The 21415-nt window shown below is 37.5% G+C and overlaps 2 protein-coding genes across 2 annotated transcripts; both read left to right on the forward strand.

Annotated features, from left to right (window-relative positions):
• Positions 1 to 9666: 9666 nt before the first annotated feature.
• On the forward strand, positions 9667 to 11742 carry LOC127617750 (histone H2B-like). The gene has a single exon (XM_052089834.1). It carries the CDS (start codon positions 9759 to 9761, stop codon positions 10131 to 10133), a length of 375 nt encoding a protein of 124 aa, XP_051945794.1. The 5' UTR covers positions 9667 to 9758; the 3' UTR covers positions 10134 to 11742.
• Positions 11743 to 14716: 2974 nt separating this feature from the next.
• Positions 14717 to 15115, forward strand: LOC127617576 (histone H2A-like). Its single transcript, XM_052089560.1, has one exon. The coding sequence runs from the start codon at positions 14717 to 14719 to the stop codon at positions 15098 to 15100; it is 384 nt and encodes a 127-aa protein (XP_051945520.1). The 3' UTR covers positions 15101 to 15115.
• Positions 15116 to 21415: the final 6300 nt, after the last annotated feature.

Here is a 21415-nt window from a genome sequence, read left to right on the forward strand (position 1 = left end):
GATTGACTGACGAGTTTTTAGAGAAAGATGTTTCTTTTTGCCATTTTGACCTAATATTGACATTTAAGACATGTCAGTCTATTGCATACTGTGACAAAGAAAAAAAAAGACAAATAGCTTTCAGCTGTGTTTGATATAATGGCAAGTGATTTTCTAGTACATTAGCAATTTAGCATGATTACTCGAGGATAAGGTGTTGGAGTGATGCTGCTGTCTAGATTTGATCAAAAATTACTTATTCAAAAAAGTGATGGTGCTGTTTTTACATCGTAATGACCTGATAGCCAATAACTTCCAATAAGTCAAATGTTTTAAAAATAGAAATGAATTTACAGACATTAAAAATTGAATAAATATTAACTTGTTCTTAACTGGACTAAAATTAAATTAATTTCTTACCACTGAAGTACAGTATAGCCAGGACATCTCTGCTTGTTAGAAAGAAAATTGTACGATAATGTAAAATACAATAAAAATAAAAAAAACAGTAAATAGTGTTCTGTATAAGTTCTTCTAGGTTGTCAGACAAAAACCTCATTACAATGTTCTTGGAACGTTAGTATGTGGTTATAAAAACTAAAACATATATAGAACATTCTCTCTCTAATGTTTATTTTAAGTTCTTCTGTTGTTGGATGAAAAGCTCCCTGCAACATTCTGGGAATGTTTGTTTATGGTTACAAAAATATAACCCAAATGAAACATTCATAGATGTTTAGGAATTAGTTCCCCAAAAAATAACCAAACAGGAGCAATATGCTAACAGTAGAGGAACGTTCTATGTTTGCTGGGTATGCAGGAATATGTAATGTGAAGTTTAACTTGTTTGTTTTTCCATAATGGTGCATTATCTTTATGACCAACAGACAGCTAGAAGGACACATAAATATTATATATTAAAACAATAAGCCTCAAAAGGGTGTGGATGACAGTGATTTTACCATGGGCAAGGGCTGCTCCTGGGCACGAAGTGGTAAAATCCCTGTACTCATAATGCAACATCAATATGTTAAAATACACCAATGTTCAAAAAACCGTTACATTTATTATTGTCACAATAAACAATTCTTCCTTGCAAATTATTAATGAATCTTCTCTTCTGTTTATTTTCCCATTTAATTCAATAAAACAATTTATGCAATAATAGTTTTACTAACGATTTACACACCAATTTGTCCTGCTCGTGTTTCATGACCAGGGGTGGAAAGAGTACTGAAAAATCCTACTCAAGTAAAAGTACTGTTACTTCCCCAAAAAATGCAATGTGAGTAGAGAAAAAGTAGTTGTCCTAAAAACTACTCGAGTACGAGTAAAAGAGTAGCTCATTTAAAGGTACTCATGAGTAGTGAGTATTGGTTTGTGAATGCTATGCACCCTTATAATAAACACTGTATGCTGCAATTTCAAAATGTATTATCCATGTCATGTGGCACACAATTGAGGTGGTATAGAGCAGGGGTGGTCACAGTTTTTTGGTACAGGGGCAACATCGGGCTTCAAGTAGTACGTGGGGGCCACACTGAGATACAATTGTTCTGCACTGTACTTCCTGTTGCTGACGGCACAGCACGCACGCTGCACGAGAGTTTGTTTGTGGCCTGCTTATTCTTATTCTCAAACGTTCATCATAATAGTCATCATTCATAGTTATATCCTTTGTCATTTTATCACGTTTCAGGTTTTTCCGCTTTTCTCCTGTTTCATCTGCGTGTATTTTACTTGTTGCTGCTGGCACCTAGCTAGAGTCTGTGTTTGTAGCCTGCTATTTTTTTTAGCATCGCTTATATATCTGTTTTCAGCCTTTAATCCTTAACATCTGCCATTTTAAGGTGCCATTTTACAGGTGCCACTCTGTAAAATTTGGTGTCTCTGGGACCTCTGGGTGTGATGAAGGGGCAAATCCCACGTGCAATGTATTCCATTCATTTTTATACTGGTTTTGTGGAAAGTGCTCAGAAAGCTCTAAATGTCCCCAAAATCCACATATCCATCTCATTAGAGTGTCCTCAGACAGTGTTAAGAGTTCCATGACACTTTGACCTCTTGACAGAACATTTGCCCCTTTAGGGACGGTGTCCAAAAATATGAAAATTGAATTGGTTTAAATGTCAAGTGGGACGTCTAGAAAAGGGTTCAAAAGGTCTTGAAATTTTAGATCCTCGACCATCAGGGGCCCCCAAATCACATCACATCACATCATACAATTTGGAGGCCCTGGGTGCTTGTTAAGTATTTAAGGCTCTGATGAATGTACTGCTGCACATGGGCCTACAGGGCAGGCTGTTTTATTGATTTATATGGCAGGCAGGGAGATCCATTAAAAATAAAGACAAATATTTTTATGAATCCTAGGCCTAAGTCCCCTTAGTATGTTGTTGCAGGGCACTCAGCATGTCACCGTGTGAAATTTAGGATCTGTCAGACCTACGGATGCAATGCAAGGCCTACATCCATGTACAATGTATTCCATTAATTTCTTTACTCTGTTTATGGACACCACTCCAAAACCTCCAAATGTCAATTTGAAATCTATATCTTCTCAGGGGACCCCTAGACATTGTGCAGAGTTTGATGTCTGAATGAGTTGGTTAAGTGCTAAATTGGCCAACATTTGAGTGAAAATGTTGTTAAATTTGTTAAGTCAAATTTCAATATGTTGTTCACGAGACTTCAATGAATAAGCATTCAAAGCCCCTAGGTGTTTGCAATTCATTTAAGGGTATTTTCACTCTGACGTGCAGGAAGATCCCAACTGCAATATATTTCATTGTTGCCAAATACATGGTCAGTTTACAGTCATTTATTACATTAATTAGATATTATTATGGGAGATCCCAGCTGCAATGTCAGAATCAGCTTTATTGCCAAGTATGCTTACACATACAAGGAATTTGTCTTGGTGACAGGAGCTTCCAGTGCACAACAATTAAAAACAGCAACAATACATAGACAATAATAAAAAATTGTTATAAATGTAATAAAAAATAGAAAAGTAAATAGAAAATAAAGTATATAAATAATACACAAAAATACAATATATATAGATATATACATACATACATACATACATACATATATACATACATATACATATACAAACACAGACACACACACATACATACATACATATATACATGCATATACATATACAAACACAAACACACACATACATCGTGCAAAACTAAATATCTGTTATATACAGTGCAAGGGAATATTATGGCAGAAGAGGTTGGGTGTGTTGGATAAATATAAAAAGACTAGACTTTGAACTGCTCATTATTGCTCAGTGGGGCAGTTTTAACTGTCCATGAGATGGATAGCCTGATGGAAAAACTGTTCCTGTGTTTGACGGTTCTGGTGCTCAGAGCTCTGAAGTGTCTTGCAGAAGCAACAGTTCAAAAAGGTAGTGGGCAGGGTGAGTGTGGTCCAGAGTTATTTTTCCAGCATTTTTTCCTCACTCTGGAAGTGTATAGTTCTTGAAGGAAGGGCAGGGGACAACCAGTAATACTCTCAGCAGTCCAAACTCTCCTTTGTAGTCTTCTGATGTCTGAATTCATAGCTGAACCAAACCAGACAGTTATTGAAGTGCAGAGGACAGACTTAATGACTGATGAGTAGAACTGTATCAGCAGCGCCTGTGCCAGGTTGAACTTCCTCAATTGGCAAAAGAAGTACAACCTCTGCTGGGCCTTTTTCAAAATGGAGTCAATATAGGTCTCCCACTTCAGGTCCTGTGAGATAGTTGTGCCCAGGAACCTTAATGACTCCACTGCTGCCACAGTGCTGTTTAAAATGGTGAGGGGGACTGCATTGGGGTGTTCCTCCTAAAGTCCACAATAATCTCCACCGTGTTGAGCGTGTTCAGCTCCAGGTTGTTTTGACTGCACCAGACAGCCAGCTGTTTATCCTTCTACATGCAGACTCATCGTCATCTCGGATGAGGCCAATGACAGTGGTGCCATCTGCAAACTTCAGGAGCTTGACAGAGGGATCCTTGGCGATGCAGTCATTGGTGTAGAGGGAGAAGAGAAGTGTGGAGAGCACACATCCCTGGAGGGCACCAGTGCTGATTGTACAGGTGCTAGTTGTGAATTTCCCCTGTCTCAGAAGCTGCTGCTTGTCAATCAGAAAGCTGGTAATCCATTGACAGATAGATGTCGGAACAGAGAGCTGGTGTAGTTTAGTCTGGAGATACAATGGTTTCGGAATACTTGCTTTGTGAACAACATGCACCCTCCAAATCCTCAAAAATCAACTGTCCATTAACCATGTATATTTTTGTATGATATACATTGCAGGTGGGATCTCCATATCTCGACACTGGGATCACTTAAAGAGCTGGAACCTGCACTCATATGCTTGCCTTGACCTCCCATGTCCATCTTTTGAATATCAAGAAGATTGGTGAAAGTAAAAAATGTAGTCCCCCTGTATATAGTTTTTTGGTCTAAATGATTTTCTTCTTTGTATCTTTTGTTTAGAAACAAATAACCTAGTGCATACATACATTTTATACACAAGCTATCACCTATACACATGCATACACTCAATACCTACCAATTGCAACTGCCCATCATCCAACATACATGTAATCATCATAATGGTAAACAAAATCATAAAACATCAAAATGTGTACAAATGTATAGTTACAATTAAAAACAGTGTTATAGGGGTAAACCTCTGGCTAACTTGCCATTTAGGGCTCTGATGGACAGGGGGAAAAAGGAGTTCTTAAAATGGTTGAGCCTACACTGGGGTGCTCTGAAATGTCTGCCTGAGGGAAGAAGCTGATACTCAGGGTGGAGAACAAGGTTGGGGTCTGAAATAATGTTTTTCGGCCTGTCTGTTGATTGTTTCTTCAAAGACAGCCTAGAGTGTAGGATGCTGCCTTACTCCCTTGATTTTCATGACTCTCTTTGTTAGCTGTGTAATCTGGGCTTTCAACTGTACACTGAGATGCCATACCGCACAATGCTCTCAATTATGGCAAGGTAGAAGAGGAGCAACACTTTCTGGTTGACACCAAAGAACCTCAGCCTACGAATAATGTGTAGCTGCTGTTGGACCCTAGTACAGATGTTTTCTACTTGAACATTCCATGTCAGTTTATTGTCAATGTGTATACCCAGATAACTACAAAAACATTAAGTTGTTAACTTTAGACAATGAAGACCAGACTGCTGATTTATAAATTCACACCCTGATATGATACTGTAGTGTTTTGATGCTAGCTGTAAACCTTGAGATGTGAATTCATTTTCAATAATTCAAATATCGAAGTCCATTTATGCCACGGTTACCACATGTAGGGCCTTATGATTTCCATGATATGAAATGTACGGATGGAATCACTGAATCCTGTGTTTGAATACACAGTTAAATTACTGTTATTAAACCACAAAAAGCTGTGATTTAATTGAATAACTATATAATCTGCATGTGATACATGCTTCAGAATGAATGTGTGAAGCTGGCAGCTCATACACTGAAAACACACCTAATTTTGATCATTACATGCACGCTGTGTGTTTTTAGTAGATGACACAGAGCAGTGTGCTCTGAAGCACATAGACAAACATAAACATATAAAGACTTTGGGGGGAATTCACTAAGAATGAATTGTGACAGACAAAAATGCAGTTTAAACGCTTTCTTTGCTGGTTTTGTGCCTGATTCACTAAAGGAATTATAGAGATCAGTCAACAACATCCACACACTTGCTGCTGAATGCAATTTGCATGCACAATTCTGATTTTGTGGGCCATTTTAAGCACTATGTAGTGGAGGATATCATCACTGTGATGCAGACACTCTTTAGCATGCTGAAAGTGCACTTGACTTTGTAATGCATCTGGATATATGGCAGGTTATGATGCTCTTCTTCATCATTTGAACATTTATTTGGTAATACAAAAAATAACACTGTTGATTACAAAAACTGATTTTATATTTGTCATCTTATAAAGTTTTTTTCTTGATACTTTATACTTTATAGAGCACTTTCAAAAACCACACTGGGTACCAAAGTTAATAGGGATGGACATGATGGCACCTGGTTGTTTACCGGCTTGCAGTCATGGCCAACGTGACTTATCTATGTTTATACACATTATCATTATTTTCAATAAAGCTTTGAAACTATGTACTGAAAAGCACTATTAAAATAAGAATAACTTACTGGATGCAAACAAACAAACATAAAACCCCCAAAGTGTGTATGTGTGTGTGTGTGTGTGTGTGTGTGTTTGTATATATATATATATATATATACAGCATATACATATGGTAAGCAGAAGGTTGCCGGTTCGATTCCCACAGCCACAACCATTGTGTCCTTGAGCAAGGCACTTTACTCCAAGTTGCTCCAGGGTTGATTGTCCCTGTAATAATTGCACTGTAAGTCGCTATATATGTCTGATATACGATAGTCTGCAAAATGCATAAATGTAAAATATACATATATACAGTATAAGCACATATTCAATATATTCTGTATATTAGAATAAGTAGATTCTACAGTTTTCTGTAGACACTGGACTCTCTGCTCGCACTACAGGAATGTTATTTTCAATGTAAAATATGCAAAAATGGACACTTACCTTAATAGAGAGTGACACTTTCACATGAACCAGACAAAGTGGAGTGGATTCAAAAAACCTTTCTTGTTCTGAGTTTTGGTAATAATTCTTTGGTATCTCATCATGAGGATTATTTTGCTCTTTGTGCTGTTATCAGGTCAGTAAAATTGTTTTTCAAAGGTATATTCATATTTTATGTTTAACAATTTGCTAACTTAGTGCAGTTGGATGATTGATAAAGATACATTATGCTAATATTATCATATTATTTTCATATATTGTTAGTGGATTGTGAATATAAAAGTGCAAATAAAATAATTTGGAGCTTGACAATCCCAGTCTCCATTCACTTACATTATATGCAAAAGAGTAGCAAGGATATTCTTCAAAAATCTACCTTTTATTCTATAGATTTGAAGTGGCATGATGTGAGTAAATGATGACATCATTTCATTTTAGCTGAATTAATCCTTTATTATTTCAACAGTTCTGAGTTCCTGTATCAGCTTTCTGCCTGATTTGTTTTATATTGTTCCTGTGCCAATTAACTGGTCAGATGCACAAGGAGCACCTCAGTGTTCACAAAATGAAGAAGAGAATGTTTGTGAGAGTTTAGGTGAAATCAAGTCAAAATGTGAATGATCCTGGAGTGAATGAAGAGATTTTACAGAAGGTGAGTTCATAAGTGGCAAAAGTGGATGTATAGTAGGTTTGTCTCTTTACAATGGCTGTTCTTTTTCATTATAGATGATTATAATTTAACATATTAGGCTATATGTTTTACACCTGTCTACTGAGGTAACCCACTTTAACTGGGGAATTGATGATTGTTTTGTTGCACCAGAAACGGACAGACTTTATGACCGTGAAGCACATTTGACCGTTCAGTTGTACAGCTGTTTTTCCACATTTACCAATAGCTTCTGCGCCTCACAGCGCATACAGTTCTTTCATGACTCAATAATGTTTATTTCCACTTTGTTTACCCACAATATTCCACTCACAGCTTCATACTGAAAAATAAAATTACATTCATATCGACTCAGTGATAATAACCCAATCCTCACCAGGCGTACAGTGTCCCATGGGTGTTAAGCCAGAAAAGTTTGCTTTTATTCTTCATTTTTCAAGCGTTAAACAATCGTTTAGTAGCTCATAAATGAACTGCTGTCTATGGGCGCTTTGCTCAAATTGCTCTGAAAAAGCCCCAAAAGTGTTGTTTGTGGGGTTGAAACACCCCATTTCCTGAAGATTATTGGAGATTCGGGCTTCTTTACATTTCAACCAGGATCGTTGGATCAGGAAAAACTCAGGATTAAACATAAATGATGACATTTGACAGGTCACCGTCATAGATATCGAGTGTTATCTAGCAAACCCAAGTGCCTGCAGCTGCTGTTTGTGGATCTGAATGCAAACTGAAAACTGATAAAACTTAATAAATAAAGTGCAACCACTGTGAGAGATATACATTGAAAAATGATCTAACTGTGATCTTAAATAAACAAGACCACCGTGGAAGATCTAACAGAAAGTAGGGGACCATATCCAACTTTGCTGTGCATAGGCTGTTTGATATGTAAATAAAAATAGTGTCATACTGATTAATGATGTCTTTGCATTTATTTTGGTTGCAGCATGAAGCATTTACGTGTTTCCATTGATAATGTTATAAATAACGGGGGTTGTACTTGCTTGTTTTGATTATTGGGGGTTAACCTCCCCCATTCCCCTCGGAATCTACACCCCTACATTTTCCACTCTTTCCATTTCTTGCCAAGTCTCACATAAACCAGCATCATGCTTCCCCATGACGTAAAGTTTAGCATTATGCTTCGAATGTCCCATTCTCAGATGTGTGAAAATTATCTGTTCTTTCTACTGATGTTATGTGTCATTTTACTTGTTTTATGTTCCTTTGTATCCGATGAAAATATCAGGTAACACTTTACAATAAGGTTCCATTTGTTAAAATAAGTTAACAACATCAGTTAGCATGAACTAACAATAAACAATTATTTTACAGCATTTCTTAATCTTAGTTAATGTTAGTTTCAACGTATATTAATACATTTTTAAAATAAAAAGGTGTATATAGTACATTACAAACTAACATGAACTAACAATGTAAAATTGCATTTTTATTAACTAACATTAATGAAGATTAAGAAATTCTGTAAAATATATTTATTGTTTCTGTTAGTTCATGATACCTAATGCATGAAATTATGTTATCTTATGTCCTTGCCTTACCTGATCTTGTATCACTTCTCGTGTGTACTCTGTTGTGAAATGTAATTTGGAGTCGTCGGGGATTCGTCAATAGTGAAATGTTTTATAATGTATTCACCCCTGTCACCGATTCGTCATGTCATTGAAAACGACTTCCATGACAAGACAGACAGTTATGAATGTTACCAGGTTGCATCTGTGTTGTTGGGGGAAGTTACTATGACATGTTTACTGATATTTATGACTTCTGACTTTGACTAATTGTTATATTGCATATTTAAGTATATTATTTTCATGTTTAATAAAGTATATTTTATGCCCATCTTTATTGAATCCTTGTTTTATGTTTTCACATCATTTAAACTCTCATATAATTATATTGTTTGTAATTAAGTGTGTCCGTGATACAGTCCAGTTTGATTTGCAACACATATACATTTATTCTTCACTAAAGTGAATCAAGTGATTAAAAAAATAAAAGTAGATCAGAATAACACCAAATGCAGGACAGTATAAAAGAAGTGAATAACGGTTTACGGTGTATTATGGTTTAAAGTGCGTTTTTTATGGTAATAAATCACAGTAGTACTTGTAGAAAATATGTTGAAATCATTTATGAACATTTATTTCTTAAGGAATGTTTATTTTCTTATTAATAATGAAAAAATGAGCGGGAGAACTAAACAAAGGAAATGTAATCGTGGGGGGGGGGGGAGGACTTTCAAACATGAGGCGAGAGGAGGGACTTTCATTTGGAAGTCTTTGATTGGCTCTTTCAGGCCCGTCAATCTTACAACTGTCCAATGAAATCATTGAATGTGTTTGACCAATGAAAATACGCCATCAGAGGCGCGCGTCATCTCCTCACAGAATTAGCATAGAGGAGGGTATAAATACTTCTGTGAGCGGAATAAGAATCATTATTCTGAGTTTGTTCTTCAGATCATCATGCCTGAACCAGCCAAATCCGCCCCGAAGAAGGGATCCAAGAAGGCCGTCACAAAGACCGCCGGTAAGGGAGGAAAGAAGCGCAGAAAGTCCAGGAAGGAGAGTTACGCTATCTACGTGTATAAAGTCCTGAAACAGGTTCATCCTGACACCGGGATCTCTTCCAAGGCGATGGGAATCATGAACTCTTTCGTCAACGACATCTTCGAGCGCATCGGCGGTGAAGCGTCTCGTCTCGCTCACTACAACAAGCGCTCCACCATCACATCGAGAGAGATCCAGACCGCCGTGCGTCTGCTGCTGCCCGGTGAACTGGCCAAACACGCCGTGTCTGAGGGCACAAAGGCCGTCACCAAATACACCAGCTCCAAGTAGAAGAACATCCGGTTTACTCAACCAACACAAAGGCTCTTTTAAGAGCCACCCATATTCTCATTTAAAGAGTTTCTTGTTTGTATGTTATAAGCGAAATCTCGCGCTTTCTTTGATGTGGTTTGGCGGGGAAATTAAACTTTGAAGAATGAACAATATTTTAAAATGGGTTCATTTCTTCAAAACGAAATAACATGTGGATTTGAGTAGTGTATTTGAATTTGAACAATTTCGTTGAGTGTTTTGTTTACTGTCCTTAAATTTCAACTTAATGTGGAAATTCATCTTGTGAATGTAAAATTTTAACTCCTTTATTGTGATACAGCAACATATATAAGTTAAACCTTACAGTTAAATGCTATAATTGTATGTCTACAAATAATAAACTGAAGTAAAATAATGCTGACGTACTTTAAACACTTCAAGGAAATAAAGTTAACATTACAACATAAAAAATACTCTCTGCTAAAAGTAAAATTAACATGTAGAATATTCTGTTCATTTATTACGGTGTATTTGACAAATAACTATTGTACACTTTATTAATGAAACATTTGTGTAAATCATTAATCAATGGATTATTACATACGTTTCCAAATGACATACATTTTAATTGACAGTTTTTATTGTTTGGTAATTCCTTGTTTTGTGACAACTTTTCTACACAAATTAACCGTTCATTAAAAATAAAAAGCAGCATATGTTTGTATGTGTGAAGTGTTTTAAGCATGTTTACAAACAATGTTCAAATGTAAAATGTTCATATTTTACATGTTCATTGAAATTTTAGTCTATTGAAGTGCACATCAGATTTGTAAGTAAAAGTTTCAGTATTAACTGAAGAACATTTTATATAAATATTTAATCAATATGTCAGTTAATTAAATTGTACTTGTGTTTTTATAGTTTAGACGTGTTCTGCCTGAATGAGGTCCATTATTTCACATCCTGTCACTGTCTGGAGGCGACATGAGTTTGTGTGTCTACCAGGTCCATTAAGAATTTTCACTTGGGTAATATAAACTGTAAGTGTTTAGAAAAGTGGGAAACAAAATTCTCGTTTGTGTTCCTTGAACCATTTTTTGTTCCTGATTGTCTTTCCTTTTGGATTACGGTGTTGTTAGTTGTTCAATGGGCCTCATTCATGAAACATGAGCAGAACAAATGTTTGTGTAAATCGTTTGTAAAGCAGCCTGATGAAAAGTTTTGGATTACAGGTGTGTAAACAATTAAACATGAATACACTGTCCTATAGCTTTTAAATGTGTCATATCTTACAGCGTTTCCCTCAAAGATCTTCTTCAGGCAGTTTATGTGAAGATTGTTTTTGTTGCAAGGGAAGTTTATCACTGTACAGTCTTGGATTTACTCAAAGTTTCTCCAATGATGCTGGCGATGTGTTTAACTGCACCAGAGAAGGACATCCTCCTGTCAGCATGAACTGAACATTATTTTACACTAAAGCTTCATATTAAACCATTTTTATTGACCTCTTGGACTCATTAAGAAACTGATGACAGCAAAGATGACTGTAAGATGACTCTCACTTTCTACATAAGATTGTAACATAAATCAATATGTTACAATGTGAATGCACTCCATAATAAATAAAGTCCCATCATTTGAGATATTGCTTATCATGAGTTCTTGACCTCCTAAGGTGTGTAATTCTTCCTGTTAGATAATTTTTTCATTCAATGTATTTAATTAATAATTCTTGATCTGCAATCCCCATCTCGATGCGGCTCAGCTGAGGGAAGAAATAACAGAGACCCAATGCTATCAAATCCTCCTTCCACGTTTATTGTACAGCAATAAAGTTCATTTCTGTAGTCGCCTACAGCTGCTCATTGGGGTTATTAATACAATTATCATTTAATTATTTTTAAACACTATTAAAAATCATATTTTATCGAAATTACACAATGATGATTAATCGACATTATAGACATTACAGTTTTATCGTCTGTTAATGCTGATATTCTGTAAAGCTGCTTTGAAACGATGTGTGTTGTGAAAGGCGCTATACAAATAAAATTGACTTGAATTGACTTGACTTTAGCCTATGCGGGTGTAACATATGTTTGAGTTATGTGTGAGAGTACAGAGACAGAAAACACATTCCTATAGACACATCCTCCTGTAACTGTGATAATACAGCAAGCTACATCAACAAGAGAAGTTGTTGAGAGGCCTTTGTTATTCCACATTGCCCACATTGATCCTGAAAGGATCAAAAAGCCCTCTCAACCATCTTCAGTTTTAGGTATACGTTCATAGTGGAGCATGGCAATATTATGCCTGTTTATCATCACATTCAACTTATCCATTTTTTAGAAGTCAAATGGATCAAATACAACACACAATGATTAAGGTTAACATCAACAAGTTTCCTTCAACTCACTATTTACAACAGTAGATAACAACACTATGTAGTCGCAATACATCAAACACAACTCTGGGATGGGGAAAAAGGGAAGTTCCATTACAGTAAAGATCTGCTTGGGATTTATCCTGTTTTTCCTCTCCTCACCAACCAATCCAGACAGGGGAGTGATTGGTAATCATCATTGCAGACACCTGATGTTAATCACCCTGCAAGAAGGCCAGAGGAAGAGAGAGTTAAAGAGAAACAAAACAGGAAAACCACAACAAAAAGACCACAACAAAAAGTGGACAAAATCGCCAATGCCTCACATCTATAGATGTAAGTCAACAAAATATGTTGACAATGGAAGGAACCAAAAAAAAAAGCATCCTGGGACGTAACATTGCGTAACTTTGGACAGTTGGAATGCCGAATCTTGGTATTATATCTTTTGCCAGCATTTTCCCTCACAAATGGGAAAGCTTCTGTCCATTTAGAAAACGGTCCACAATCACGAGTAATAATTTGTTATTCCTGCGCAGCGGCAAATGTGTAAAATCTATTTGCAGGTGTTGGAACGGCAAATCCGGGTGCGGTAATGAGTCGTGCTTCGTAGACTTGTGTCTGTTATTCTGTGCACACGTTAGACATGAGTCCTGGATTAATTTGACTGCATTTCGTACCCAATATATGCAATATGTTTGATTTATTGACTGGATATTTTTTTCTTTTGAAACGTACGAAATACTGTGATAATGTCTAAAATTACTATAATGTATTACTATTGCGGTCTTGGGCAGAGCCAGACACCCTTGTTTATCCCATAACAAATTAGTCTGGTTTCACTTCATTTGAGGCCCAATGTTGAATGTCAGATTCAGATGGATTTGCCTTTAATAATTTAATGCCAGTGTTGATTGCATCATGGAAAAAGTCTCTTCAGCTTGATTCAGGTCTGGGTTTACCACAGCTTCCTTTGCAGCCCACTTTGTCACTTCATCAGCACACTTCAAGTCTGTGTATATATTGTTTGATTTAATTTTAGCCTTGATTTAAACAACTCAGCAGCTTGTGCAGATTTATATGGGAGCAAATAAGCTTCGATAATTCAATTCAGGGGTTCTATAGAACAAATATGTTCTTACGTCATTGAGGCGTATTCTGCTGTTTTGCAGCAGAATTATTGACAGATGTTGAGCTGCAAACTTCTCCGCAATGTCCTGTATACACAGACTGACAATATACTGAGGGAAACAGTAATTGTAGTGAGTTAGAATCAAAAGCTATTTTTGCCCCAATTTTATGCATCAGATCACGACCCAGTAGGCAGAATGGAGAGTCAGGCAAAATCACAAAATCATGCATTTTAAACAAGTTTGGGTTATCTGGAGCTTTTACAGGTAATTTTGGTGTCATATGACACTTAACGGGTACACCATTAATTCCCACAGAGTTTAGAGTGCATTGCAATGCGCTGTTAATGAACTTTTAGATGTGCCAGTATTGGTGATAAAGGTATGCGGTTTATATATGGTAATTCTTTGCATATAGCCAGCTCCTCTGACAATGTTAGTGGAACGATTTTATATCCATCTGGGCACTGGATAAAAGGAAATGCAGCTGTTGTATCTTTCTTTGAATCTGAATCAAATACGGCTGCTGCTGCATCCACTGTTTTGGAGTTTTGTTAGATAACGTGCGACTTAATTCCTGTCCCATAATGTCACCCTTTTAATAATACTATAAACACTTTCCCGATCATAATACAGCCAATTTACAATCAATTTCTCCATCAATTTATGGATCTTAACCCCACTGAGCTTTTGTGAATAAAAGTATGTTTCTTTCCATAAGAGCAAAATCTACATTTTTCCAAACTTTTGGCACCCAGTGTATATTTTTAAATTTTTGTAAAAATATTTGTTCTTTGTTAATGTTAGCTGATAAAAATACACTTGTTCATTGTTAGTTCATGTTAACTAATTTAACCTTTTTGTCAAGTGTTACAAACACGTCGGAGTTGAAACTCACTCTTGAACACATTCATCATCAGAGAGAGGGGCGTGGTTTGGAGTTTGGAGGGAAGAGCAGTGATTGGTTAGAATGTTTTCCAGACTCTAGCCAATAGGCGTCTGACACACTCTTATAAGTACTGTAATCGGGAACACAACAAACCAGTATTTCTCTGTAACATTACAGTACTTACTACAGATTGAAAATGAGCGGCAGAGGTAAAACCGGCGGTAAAGCGCGAGCAAAGGCTAAAACTCGTTCCTCCAGGGCAGGACTGCAGTTCCCCGTCGGTCGTGTTCACAGGCTGCTCCGCAAAGGAAACTACGCACAGCGCGTTGGTGCCGGTGCTCCTGTTTATCTGGCCGCTGTGCTCGAGTATCTCACCGCTGAAATCCTGGAGTTGGCTGGAAACGCCGCTCGGGACAACAAGAAGACTCGTATCATTCCCCGTCACCTGCAGCTGGCAGTGCGGAACGACGAGGAGTTGAACAAACTCTTGGGTGGAGTGACCATCGCTCAGGGTGGTGTGCTGCCCAACATCCAGGCTGTGCTGCTGCCCAAGAAGACCGAGAAACCCGCCAAGAAGTAAACGGACTAAAGTCTGATTCCCTGAAACACAAAGGCTCTTTTAAGAGCCACCCAATTTAACCATAAGAGAGTGATGATATTTTACTGAAATGTGAAACTCAATTAAATAAGAGAAACCTTGTAGGTTAAAATGTGTTCGGTAACGTTACACAAAGAATCAAGTCTATTATTTGTACATCAGGTGACAACAAATTAAAAACATCGACATCAAAATACAGATAGCATGAATGAATAATTAGGTGTGGAATAATTATACATGTGCACACACGGAATATCACGTTTATATTTAATATCAGTTTAACATGCAACATACAGTATAATCTAAAATACAGATGAGATGAACTGAACAAAAGATCTTGAAGAAACTGTCGCCGCTTGTTTGAACACACGAGCCGCACAGTCATTGGTCAACTGTCACACATAGACGTCACTATCAGCCAATCACAAGCCTCGGAACCCTCCCCCCACTGAACTCATGGTCACACAAGGCTTTAAAGAGCAGCAACAGCGGAACATTCAGTCACATTTTCTGTGAAGAACGGAGAAGAATCGTTGAAGTCATGGCAAGAACTAAACAGACCGCTCGTAAATCCACCGGTGGAAAAGCCCCGAGGAAGCAGCTCGCTACTAAAGCCGCCCGTAAGAGCGCACCAGCCACCGGCGGAGTCAAGAAGCCTCATCGTTACAGGCCCGGTACCGTGGCTCTGCGAGAGATCCGCCGTTATCAGAAGTCCACTGAGCTGCTGATTCGCAAACTGCCTTTCCAGCGTCTGGTGAGAGAAATCGCTCAGGATTTCAAGACGGATCTGCGCTTCCAGAGTTCCGCTGTCATGGCCCTGCAGGAGTCCAGCGAGGCTTATTTGGTCGGTCTGTTTGAGGACACCAACTTGTGTGCCATCCATGCCAAGAGGGTCACCATCATGCCCAAAGACATTCAGCTGGCCCGCCGCATTCGTGGAGAACGAGCTTAAATCCACAGTGACGTCATCCACATCAACCCCAAAGGCTCTTTTAAGAGCCACTTCAATCCACTGAAAGAGATCATTCCCAGTTTTCATTAGTAATGGTTATAAGATTTAAATAAGGATTTTGTTTAGGATAGGAATTAACTACAGTTCTAGCATTGGTGACATTTACTATTAGCTCCATTCAAAAAGGTTCCCACATAGATGAGAATAACTTAAACTAATCGATAGTGTCGTAAAACAAATTAAAGAGTTGAAAAACAATTTCTGAAGCTATTTTACTTGTAATTATTGAATAAAAGTGGTTTTAGCACAAGGTTATTTTCACCAGGAAACCGCATTATAGTACATACAGCACGCCACATACTTTAAATAAATGCTAATAGTACTTACATCCTAAAACAAGCCACGACAATTGGTTAAAATGGTTCTACCGTCCATCTTACATTGAGTGTCTTTATGTAAAATATTTTGGGTTTTTGTCTCACAGTTGCACATGAAGCTGATTTTCCTTTCATTAATATAGTGGAAGTTCCCAAGATTGTGTAAAATACAATAATTAAACTAAGATATTTAGAAATATCAATTAGATATCAAAATAGAAATATTTTGTCATTTTGAAGTTGACCACACAATCAATATTCCCATGAAGTCCATTATTTAGTTAATTTGCCTTTTCAGTGTCCATTAATGAGTTTGTTTTATAACACATTTCATTTTTAACAATTATGTTCCCCCATTTTACAAATGCTTATTTGGACTTTGACCTGAAACTAATTCTCATTAAAATTAATTCGTCATTAATCCTAAATGTAACTGGGAGCCAGTGTAAAGACCTGAGGACTGGTGTGATATGTTCATATTTTCTGGTTCTGCTCAGAATCCTGGCAGCAGCGTTCTGTATGAGCTGCAACTGTCTTATGGTATTTTTAGGAAGGCCAGTGAGGAGTCCATTACAGTAATCCACCCTGCTGGTGATGAAAGCATGCACAAGTTTCTCTAGGTCTTGACTGGAAACAAAGCATCTAATTCTTGCAATATTTTTCAGACGATAGTATGCTGATTTAATCTGAGCTTTTGTTACGGCAGCGTTGTGAACTGTGAGAAGGAAAAATACGTGACGTGTTTTAGGCTCCTCCTTCAGTGCTGGGTTTCTACTAGGTCCTGTAGGCAACTTTAAATTCCTGTCCAGCAACTTAATTCTTACATTCAGTTGATAATTACACGGAGTAAATCATGTCTGGAAGAGGTAAAGGCGGTAAAGGACTCGGCAAAGGAGGCGCCAAGCGTCACCGCAAAGTGTTGCGTGATAACATCCAGGGAATCACCAAACCCGCAATCCGTCGTCTCGCTCGCCGTGGCGGTGTCAAGCGTATCTCCGGTCTGATCTACGAGGAGACTCGCGGTGTGTTGAAGGTGTTTCTGGAGAACGTTATCCGTGATGCCGTCACCTACACTGAACACGCCAAGAGAAAGACCGTCACTGCCATGGACGTTGTGTACGCGCTGAAACGACAGGGACGAACTCTGTACGGATTCGGAGGATAAACGACTTTATTCAGGAGAAATCAGACCAACCCAACGGCTCTTTTAAGAGCCACCCACAATCTCACACAAAGAGCTGATGTTATATGAATGTTATTATGTTTAATCATCTAATTTAATGATTGTGTGGTTTGGAGATCTGTACGAACTTTCTGTAGCAGCAACGGTTTATTAAGAATAAAAGCATATCTTTAGATTGAAAACGTGGATTTTTAAATTATTTGTTCAATACATATTTAATATGATTTTCAAACACGTACATAATTACAGTTGACGTTTCTATGGGCGGGTCCGTAATATAGTCAAGATTTATTTACGCTGTTCTAAACAGATCAGTGAAAGGACATTTTGCAAATATTTTTTTAATGTTTAAAATAATAATTTTGTATGATTATGAACCAAATATTTTCGGAAAAGCATTGTCACTCTTAATTAACATTTATTTCTTGAGAAACTTATTTTCTTTTTCATATGAAATTTTTATAGAAAATAAAATGAGCGGGAGAACTAAAGAAATGTAATCATGTGTGGGGGGTGGATGTTCAGTGTCGGGGAAATTAAGCTTTAAGAATCAACAAGACTTTAAACACTAAAACATTAAAAATAGCTTCATTACTCAAAGCTGCTGTTCAATTTACTGTCATGTGTTAAGAAGCGCAAATGGGAAACTGCTGTGACTCACATGTTTCATTTTATAACAACAATTTAATTTGAACGCAATTATGTCGTTGCGTGTTTTGTTCATAAATATTCATTAAATAATGTTGAAGCCTAAAGGCCGATGTCGAAATACATCTTGTGTTGTTTTGCAGAATTGAATGTTAAAATGTAAACTGTTATACAAGAACATTTATATGAATTTAAACCTTAAAGTTAACTGCTATAATTTCAGCATGTCCAAGTAATAAACTGAAGCAAAATAATGCTGACATACTTTAAACACTGAGGAAATAAAGTTAACATTACAACATAACAAATACTCTCTGCAAAGAGCATGCTGATCTCGCGTTGGGGCAGGGTGAGTGCACGCATTGTGACCTACTTTCGGGCGAAATGCTTCGCGCTCGCCTCGATTACTTCCGGGAGTCAGCGCCCACTCTTTCATCGTGGGGCGCAAGCAGATCCTTTGCACGTGACGTCACGCTCTACTCGCGCGAATTCTGAACGCCATGACGGACGGCGGAAGAGCTATTCTGTAGACGGACGGCAAGCCAAACGAGTTCGTGTTTGTGTTCGTTCGTGTTATAAAATGGTTATTTCGTGTTGTGCCGTGGGGTGTGCTAATAGACAGGGTAAAACCAATCTATCGTTTTATCGAATACCAGTTGATGGGGAGAGAAGGCATCGATGGGTTGCTGCTATCAGCCGAAAGGACTGGCAGCCCTCCAAGTACTCCAGGATTTGCAGCGAGCATTTTTTACAAGGTAAGAATAATTTCCCAGTTACGTGTAATTCATTTCTGTAATACCATACCGTCATCCATGTCCAGATGGAGACCCAGTCAAATTGTCATTTGTAACATGAGTAAGCTATGTAATGAGCAAGTACCAGCTAGCGTGATAGGGCTGTGCAGTCTACCCATTCACACTGATCGCCCGTCTCTAACAGTGTCATCTGTATCTGACACAAAAAACAACGCAGATTTTGCACTTAAATGTCTATGCTTCTCTCTAATTTAGGTTGGCTTTTATAAACGTGTTGAAAGATGTTTTTGTAAAATAAACCAGCCCTCAATCTTTTGACCGTGCTTTTGTCCCTTATAAAAGGATATTAAATGCATGTAGAATTACACACTGGCAAATCTTACTAAATAATTCAGTTCAATTTTATTAATAGTATCAAATCATAACAAGAGTTATTTCGAAAAACTTTACAAATAGAGTAGGTCTAGACCAAACTCTATAATTTACAAAGAGCCAACAATTCTAGTAGTTCACTTCATGTTTTGAACAACACCCTACTACTCCTCCAATTCTTGTGAGTCTGTGGACTGTGTTTTGTCTGACAGCAGTCTGTCTGGGCATGTATATGTCTTGGCCAATAACTCAGATAAAATGGCTGACCTATAGAAGGACTCGACATTCTGCACTGCTTCTGTAAAAAAGTCAGCATCAGGCAAAATTCTCTGTTTGAAAAAATTGGATGTAGACCACACCATGAAGTCACAAAACTTCCGCCTCATCACAAACAACTGGGCTTGCACCTGGTAGTGGTATTGATGATCTCTGTTAAGTGCATGTGTACCATCTGTGTTCTCAATGCAGAAATGTTTCTTTTCAGTGGCACTGAGGACTCCGGTGTCTTTGGCACAGTGTGGGCACTTGATTTCCAAAATACCATCGCCACAGCAGGAGCAGGACAGCAAGGCATCTGGAGATGCTCCAAGGTAGGGACGGGAGGTATCAATGTGGAGACCGGCATCACGAACACTTAGGTCCTGATGATGTTGTGCAGCGTACGCCTCATACGTCTCTCTGGCTTTTTGTTCATGTTCACATCCCCGTCTGTAAATTAGAAAAATAATGTTATTAAGTCATCGTAACTCTTTGAGTGCTCTTTTCATTGGATTTGTTCTCTCATTTCCTAAGAACTATAAGTACTATAGATGTCAGTACCCAAAATTGGCCTAATTTTAATAGCACATAATATTCTCTTGTATCATATTCTATCACAGAGTCGTTTAAAAATATGTAAATTAAATATAACAGGAATAGGGATGCACAATATTGGATTTTGGCCAATATTCGATATGCCGATATTTTCAAACTCATTTTGGCTTTTTGATTTTACTGAAGAGAAATCAAATCAAAGTCTCTCTCCTGTACTGCTTTTATCTTATTACACTCATGTGTTGTAGATAAGGCAATACAAAAGACAAACAACATTTGATTCTACCATAAATATATACTTTTACAAATGTAGACAGACATTCACCCCTGAAAAATAGATAAATTATTTCACTTAATAAATGAGGAGAATAAATGATATGCCTGTGCCACATTTTATTTTTAAGTTCAGACTTCAAACTTCAGTCCTTAGGAGTAGGGATGTGACGGTGAAGATACATTCCACTAATTTAAAGGCAAACGTAAAATGCGCGTGTTTGCACGGGCATGCATAATGGTGGTCGTGCGGAGCAGCACTGTTTTGTTATTGTGCCTTGAATTTGCGCTAATTTGAGAACAAAACTAATTTTTTTACATCGCTTATAAAAAGCTGTTGCGGCAGTGTGCACTTCACTCTACGTTAATTTAAGACTTTATTTAAATAATTTAAGACTGCTCTTATGAGGACACTCGACAAAACTGACATTTTGGCATAATTTGTACATGTTATGTTTTGTTCAAGCCCGAAAGAGAACTTGATACTGATGCAAGTCTTTTCCTCCACACAGCTGACATGTTGGAAGTTTAAGTTGCTGGTGCTAATGCTACGTTCACAGTCGTCGCGTGGGCATAGAATAGAAATATTAATATCTGCCTATGATGATAATTTTAAGCTTTTATCGACCGATACCGATGTCGTGCCGATATCATCGTGCATCCCTAAACAGGAACCATTTAAAAGGGACATTAGGAATAAATAGGAAAAGGACCTTCACCATACACCTGGGATTAAAAATAGATAAGGGCACTCAAAGAGATTGAGGGATGCATGTTTGTAATTTAATGTTGATAATTTGTAATACTGACTGTAATACATTTTCCAATGATAAACGCATTTCTTTGTCTTGTGTTTGTTTCTTTGATGTTTTTTTTAAGAAAGCAGGGGCCCTCTACATTAGAACACAACATGTATTGCATACA

The sequence above is a fragment of the Xyrauchen texanus genome, chromosome 2, assembly GCF_025860055.1.
Source record: "Xyrauchen texanus isolate HMW12.3.18 chromosome 2, RBS_HiC_50CHRs, whole genome shotgun sequence".
NCBI classification, from domain to species: domain Eukaryota; kingdom Metazoa; phylum Chordata; class Actinopteri; order Cypriniformes; family Catostomidae; genus Xyrauchen; species Xyrauchen texanus.

What these genes read in the sequence shown, in the direction of transcription:
- LOC127617576 (XM_052089560.1), top strand. Translation starts at nt 14,717, where the DNA reads ATGAGCGGCAGAGGTAAAACCGGCGGTAAAGCGCGAGCAAAGGCTAAA.
- LOC127617750 (XM_052089834.1), top strand. Translation starts at nt 9,759, where the DNA reads ATGCCTGAACCAGCCAAATCCGCCCCGAAGAAGGGATCCAAGAAGGCC.